Raw genomic sequence first — 6,813 nt, 5'->3', positions numbered from 1 at the left:
TCCGGCACCCTCTGTGCCTGCAACACCCGGAAGTTATTTCCCCGTAATAATCTCATTACGCAGGTGACATCAAGAGCAGTAGAGTCCGCGGACTAGCAGCTGTCCTGGTTTTACGCCCGGAGGCAGCCGCTGCACTCAGTGGGGAGGGCCGGGGGGATGCGCTGAGGACGAGCGCAGGCGAACTACATCTCCCATGGAGCGCAGCCACCCTGACGTCACGTCTCCCGCACGTCACACCCACAGCGTGTGCACCGCAATGCCTGATGGGAAATGGAGGGTCAGCCGCAATACGCGGCTCCCCGCTCCTTCTCGCTAGGGCGCGCGTGGCCCTTTCCGAAGCGGGGTCGGGGGTGGGTGTCACCCGCTGTGACATCCTCTGGGCGCGACGCAAACGGGGCGGAAACGGAGCCTGCGGGGCGCGCGCGCGCGTACGCACTGCGTCTCCCAGCGTGCTTAGGGCCACGCAGTGGCTGACGGGAGTACCCAGACAGCCGCCAGACCTCGCGGGGGTCGGTGGGAAATGCAGTCTCGAGACGCAGGCACGCGCGGCGCGGGCGCGCTGGGTTCAGTTCCCACAATGCAGCGTTGCCGCCTGACCCCGCCGCCACCCTACGGCGGCCCGTGGGATTCGGAGACGGAGGGGGCGGGGCTCAGACCGCCGAAGTTCTGCCCTGCAGCCGCTGCTCGGGCTGCGGCCTGTCCCCGCGCGGCGTGAGCGCGAGCCGGCTCCGCGCAGGTACCTCGGGGCGGGGGCTGCGTCACCTCAGGGAGCGGCGCGAGCCGGGCCCGCGCAGGTACCTCGGGGCGGGGGCTGCGTCACCTCAGGGAGCGGCGCGAGCCGGGCCCGCGCAGGTACCTCGGGGCGGGGGCTGCGTCACCTCAGGGAGCGGCGCGAGCCGGGCCCGCGCAGGTACCTCGGGGCGGGGGGCTGCGTCACCTCAGGGAGCGGCGCGAGCCGGGCCCGCGCAGGTACCTCGGGGCGGGGGCTGTGTCACTTCAGGGACCGGCGCGAGCCGGGCCCGCGCAGGTACCTCGGGGCGGGGGCTGCGTCACCTCAGGGAGCGGCGCGTCTCCCGGGGGGGGGGAGCGTCCCCTTGGTCCCGCCAAGCGCGCGGGGCAACATGGCGGCAGCGCCAGCGCTAGTCTGAGCGGGGAGCGAGGCGGGAGCGGGACCCGTCCGCGGGCGGGAGCGGGATGGATGAATGCTTGCCCCCCCTCCCCCCCCCGACACGTCCTGTGGGGGCGGCTGTTTCTTAACCCTTTTGCCGTTAGCAGCAGGAATCGAGGATTCCCTGAGGAAGTTAGTACCCAAGAATAACAATTGTGTGTGTGTGTGTTTGTATTAGGGGCTGTCAAGTGATTAAAAAATTAATCACAATCAATGATGCTGTTAAACAACCATGGAACAGCCTGTATTTAAAATATTTTGGATATTTACATTTCCAAATATATTAATTTCAATTACAGCACAGTATAAAGTGCACACTTGCTCAGTGCTCACTTTATTTTTATTACAAATATTTGCACTGTAAAAAAATTTTTTCACTCCATATAAGTACTGGAGTGCAAATGAAAATTGAACTTACAAATATAGAATTATTTAAAAAAACCCAACCCTACATTCAAAAATAAAAATGTAAAACTTTAGAGCCTACAAGTCAACTTAGTCCTACTTCTTGTTCAGCCAGTCGCAAAGACAACAAGGTTAGTTACTATTTGCAGGAGATAATGCAGCTGCTGCCACCTTGTTTACAATGTCACCTGAAAGCGAGACCAGGCATTCGCATGGCACTCTGTTGTAGCCAGCATTGCATGGTATTTATATGCCAGATGCGCTGAAGATTAATACGTCCCTTCATGCGTCAAGCACCATTCCAGAGCACATGCATCCATGGTAATGATGGGTTCTGCTTGATAAGGATCCAATGACACATGTTCATTTTCATCAACTGAGTCAGAAGGTTCATCACCAGCAGGAGGTTGATTTTCTTTTTTGTTGTTTCTACATCAGAGTGTTGCTCTTTTAAGACTTCTAAAAGCATGTTCCACACCTCATCCCTCTCAGATTTTGGACGGCACTTCAGATCCTTAAACCTTGGGTCGAGTGCTGTAGCTATTTTTTAGAAATCTCTCATTGGTCCTTCTTTGCATTTTGTTAAATCTGCCGTAAAAGTGTTCATAAAATGAGTATGTGCTGGGTCATCATCTGAGACTACTATAACATGAAACATATGCAGAATGCAGGTAAAACAGAACAGGAGACATACAATTCTCCCTGCAAGTAGTACAGTCACAAATTTAATTGACGTATTATTTTTTTAATGAGCATCATCAGCATGGAAGATCATCCTCTGGAATGGTGGCCAAAGCCTGAAGGGGCATACAAATGTTCAGCATATCTGGCATAACTTGCAACGCCAGCTACAAAAGTGCCATGCGAACTCCTGTTCTCACTTTCAGGTTATATTGTAAATAAGAAGCAGGCAGAAGTATCTCCCGTCAATGTAAACAAAATTGTTTGTCTTAGTGATTGGCAGAATAAGTAGTAGGACTGAGTGGACTTGTAGGCTCTACATTTTACACTGTTTTGTTTTTGAGCAGTTATGCAACCAAAGGGAAAACCCTGCATTTTTATATTTTCACAATAGTTTGCACTTCAGTACTTGTGTGAGGTGAACTGAATTTATCATTTTTACTGTGCATATATTTGTAATAAAAAACAATAGTATAAAGTGAGCACTGTGCACTTTGTATTGTGTTGTAATTGAAATCAGTATTGAAAATGTATCCAAAAATCTTTAAATTTCAGTTGGTATTCTATTGTTGTAAGTGCAATTAATCCCGATTGATTTGAGTTAATTGTGTGAATTAACTGCGCTTGACAGCCCTAACATATATACGCCAAATCCTCAGAACACCAATATAATGTGGAAACAAATTTTTACCTTAAAATGACAAGTTATTTTATGTACTCATTTGGCACTTGTTGGCATTGCCCTAGCAACAAAGCTATTGAAACAGAAAAGCAGGCAGGGTGAGGCATTGAAGCTGCTGCTTATCAGGGCTACCAGGAAAAAAAAAGCTTTTAACTTTGCCTGTGCTCCTAAGAGGTTGAAAGTTACCTAAACCCCAGACCACAAAAGTGGGAGCCGGGGCAGGTGCTTTGAAACTTCCATTCCCAGGATCGCCATGGCCAGTGGGTCACGAGAGACAGAATCTACAGGGGGCAGGGCAGGGCTTGCAACTAAACTCCCATGTTTCCCTCAGGATTTTCAAACTATAACTTTCAGTTATACCTCATCTCTGTCAACTAAGACTATGTCTACCCTATAGTATTTACAGCTGCAGTGGGCTGGCCCCTTGTTCTGTGTTTGGGAGTGGCAGGGGATTCATTCATGGTCTTTTTCCTCTTTCAGGTGCTGGCAAGGGTCATCATGGTGCACCTTGGTAAGTGCAGACAGGATTTGTTAAGGGTTGCATGTACACCATGTTGTACTGACAGACCCGTAGTTTCTGCATCCCTCTAAATCAATTACAGTTAGTGGAGAATGTGCAGCCTTCTCCGCTGAACTCTTATGGGTTGGTAAAGCAAATCTGTCTTATTTATTGTCAATAAATCGAGGTCTTAAAGCAATCTCGTGGCAGGGTATAGACTTCGATTCCATCAAAGAATAATCTCTTGTTGGTGTGTAAGGAAAGGTTACAGCAGTTTTATTGATTTTAAGTGAAACTAAACTTTTTCTCTAAGGCCTTTTGGAATTTTTTGGCTAGCTGTCTGTACACATCTGTTGTTATCAAATCTACTGTGATACCTGTTGATCTTTCCTTCAGCTCATCTCCTTATGAAAAATTATCATGGAGGACATGTCGCTATCCGATTGGCACTTGGCGGCTGTGCCAACAGACCCTTCTTCCGTATAGTGGCCGCACATAACAAGCGAGCACGGGACGGCAAGTATTTGGAGCAAGTGGGCTGCTATGACCCACTCCCAAATAGCCATAATGAAAAGCTTGTTGGCTTGAACATCGAGAGGATCAAACACTGGATTGGTTGTGGAGCACATGTCACGAAACCAGTTGAAAAACTTCTAGGTAACTCAAGGTGTTTTTCAATCTAAACTATTTGCTTATTTCGCTTAAATGACAATAGATTTTCCTTGGTGATCCTCTACATACTTGGAGTACCAAAGCCCTTTTCTTCATTTCTTTGCATGAAATCTTGAAAATATCCATATATGCAGTCACCCTTCTTCTAGCCACAGGAAATGGGATGGAGACACTGAGCTGGCCAAGACAGCAGTAAAAGGCACTTCAAGCCACTAGTGGGTTGGTGAGAGAGACAATTACTCTCACTTCTTAAAAGTCTCGTTAACTATTGGAATAGTTTACCCAGGGTTGTGGTGGATTCTCCATCACTGACAATTTAACTCAAGATTGAGTGTGTTTTCTTTGAGAATTATTTTGGGGTAACTCTATAGCATGTGTTACCCAGGAGGCCAGATGAGATAATCACAATGCTTCCTTCTAGCCTTTGAATCTGAGTCTAGTACAGTAATACTGGAACTCCAGTTATAAACATAAATCCTCTTTCTTTCAGGTCTTTCTGGATTTTTCCCATTGCATCCTATGACGATCACAAATGCAGAAAGATTAAGGAAGAGAAGAGCCTTGAAGGCCGAAACAGCTTCTGAGGAAGAAACTCCAGGTGACCAATAACATTTATCTGAACTGAATTACTCAAAAGATTACTGTACAGACAACGATCAGAACAGGGTGCCAACTAAAAAGGACAATATACGTACCACAGGCAAAAACGATAGTGGATGTGAATTATTTCGTAAGAACATTAAAGTATTTTGAGGCTTTAGGAGGCCTCAGACAAGGATTCTGATTGTCCTCGTTTGTTAATTAATAATTTGTGTCAAAATAAGAAGTAATCTTTCATGTTTATGTCAAACTGCAATTACTTAGGCCCAGATCCACAAAGGTAAAATTTAGGCTCCTAAATTCCACTGAGATCCAGTGGACATCAAGAACCAAAATAGCTTTGTGGATCTGGGCCTTCCAGATTACAGCATTTATACAAATGGAATACAAACTCCAGTGTTCTAAATAGCTCTAGTGTGGAAGTGGAGAGAGCGTTACTGACTGTCATAAGAACCTAATGTATAGGAAGTTGTGCTGGATGCCCCTGTAGGCATCCTTCTAAAAGTAATCTTACCATTACTTCAGCCATAGTTGGTTTTTAATTTTACAGTTAACTATTTCAAGATTTTTGGCAGAGGAGGGACACTCAGACATGGCCACTGTTGTTTTTTGATCTTCACCCTGTTAAGCTGCAAATAGTGTAAGCAGCAGAAATTCTTTTTTTTTGGTGCAGGGTGCAGCACAGAATGTGACCAGAATTATTTACCCACAATACTGTTCTTCCAGAAGATATCCCACAGAACATCACCACTCTAAGCACAGCAAACACTTCGGTGTTTTTATACCTTTCTCCCTGAACAGTATTTGTTCAAACATTATACATGTGTCCAGCTAAAACAGTAATTTAAAAATCCAGGAATTACTACATGATGTTCATAGTTATCAGCCACCCATATTCTAGTGTGATAAGCACAATAAGAATAAGGTTTGTACCGTCCCCGAAGATCACCAGCCTCAGACTTCGGTAGCCAAACAAAGCCACTGAGTTTGAGTCATGGAATCGTCAGCCCAAAAGCCTTAACGCCAATCTCTCACAGTGCAAATCTCAGAATTGACTGTGGGGAGCACATGAGATCTTTCTCAGCCCACACAGTGCAGCACATGACACCTTTTAAAGACTTGACGTAACAAAGCTAAAACATACTTGAAGATCACAGGTTTCAGAGTGGTAGCTGTGTTAGTCTGTATCAGCAAAAACAACAAGGAGTATTTGTGCCACCTTAGAGACTAACAAATGTATTTGGGCATAAGCTTTTGTGGGCTAAAACCCACTTCATCAGATGCATGGAGTGGAAAATACAATAGGAAGATACATATACATAGAGAACATGAAAAGGTTAGAGTTGATAAGGCAACCCCCATGAGACAAATCAAAGTGGGCTATTATCAGCAGGAGGAAAAATCGATTTTGTAGTGATAATCGGGATGGCCCATTTCAAACAGTTGACAAGAAGGTGTGAGTAACAGGAGAGGGGGGAATTAGCATGAGAAAATAGTTTTTAGTTTGTGTAATGACCCATCCACTCCCAGTTTTTTTCAGGCCTAACTTGATGGTGTCCAGTTTGCAGATAAATTCCAGTTCTGCAGTTTCTCATTGGAGTCTGTTTCTGAAGATTTTTGTTGAAGAATGGCCACTTTAGGCTGGGTTTTAGCCCACGAAAGCTTAAGCCCAAATAAATGTTAGTCTCTAAGGTGCCACAAATACTCCTTGTTCTTCTTGAAGATCACCATATCCTGCTTATTTAAGAAGAGCACAATTCAATAGTCCACTCTGGTGCTGACAGAAAAGCCGCCTTCCTCAGCAGTTGCTCCAAGATGGCGGCTCAAAAGGGGGCAGCTCATAGCAAGAGAAATGGCTGAGAAGATTCATTGTTCCCTTGGCACCACTCCCATACGGAGACCCATGGAAACCCAGCCAGCTTTCAGTTGACAGGCAGCTGGGAATTAGTTACTTTTTCAGTGGAGAAGTAAAATCTGAACAACTGTATACACAGAACCAAAGAAAAGGAAGATCTTTTGGGTGCTATCTGAAGTCCTGCCTGCAAAGGTTCAGGCAGACATGGCTGGCTTGGATTTTGCCTGGGAGTACATTTAAACCATGGGTTC

General features: G+C 46.1%; 1 protein-coding gene across 8 annotated transcripts; it reads left to right on the top strand.

Annotated features, from left to right (window-relative positions):
* Positions 1–562: 562 nt before the first annotated feature.
* LOC115660057 (28S ribosomal protein S16, mitochondrial-like) lies at positions 563–4,885 on the top strand. 8 transcript variants are annotated; one of them, XM_030581078.1, is made up of 5 exons: positions 563–698; positions 772–794; positions 3,417–3,447; positions 3,832–4,092; positions 4,598–4,885. In XM_030581078.1, the coding sequence occupies exons 1-5, from the start codon at positions 578–580 to the stop codon at positions 4,714–4,716; spliced, it is 555 nt and encodes a 184-aa protein (XP_030436938.1). In that variant the 5' UTR covers positions 563–577; the 3' UTR covers positions 4,717–4,885. The 8 variants fall into 8 exon arrangements, with proteins under 8 accessions (XP_030436938.1, XP_030436941.1, XP_030436942.1 ...); XM_030581082.1 differs by having other exon boundaries at positions 626–725; positions 783–794; XM_030581081.1 differs by lacking the exon at positions 772–794 and having other exon boundaries at positions 624–736.
* The last annotated feature ends 1,928 nt before the right edge of the window (positions 4,886–6,813 follow it).

Source organism: Gopherus evgoodei, chromosome 11 (genome assembly GCF_007399415.2).
Source record: "Gopherus evgoodei ecotype Sinaloan lineage chromosome 11, rGopEvg1_v1.p, whole genome shotgun sequence".
NCBI lineage: Eukaryota > Metazoa > Chordata > Testudines > Testudinidae > Gopherus > Gopherus evgoodei.
Note: the sequence above shows the minus strand (reverse complement) of the source record. Positions and strands in the feature narration are given on the sequence as shown.

Bases quoted from the DNA above. Each gene is read 5' to 3' on its own strand.
- LOC115660057 (XM_030581078.1), top strand. From the start codon at position 578: ATGCAGCGTTGCCGCCTGACCCCGCCGCCACCCTACGGCGGCCCGTGG. The intron at 795-3,416 runs GTACCTCGGGGC...TTCCTCTTTCAG, and splicing joins CGCGAGCCGGGCCCGCGCAG to GTGCTGGCAAGGGTCATCAT. The intron at 4,093-4,597 runs GTAACTCAAGGT...TCTTTCTTTCAG, and splicing joins ACCAGTTGAAAAACTTCTAG to GTCTTTCTGGATTTTTCCCA.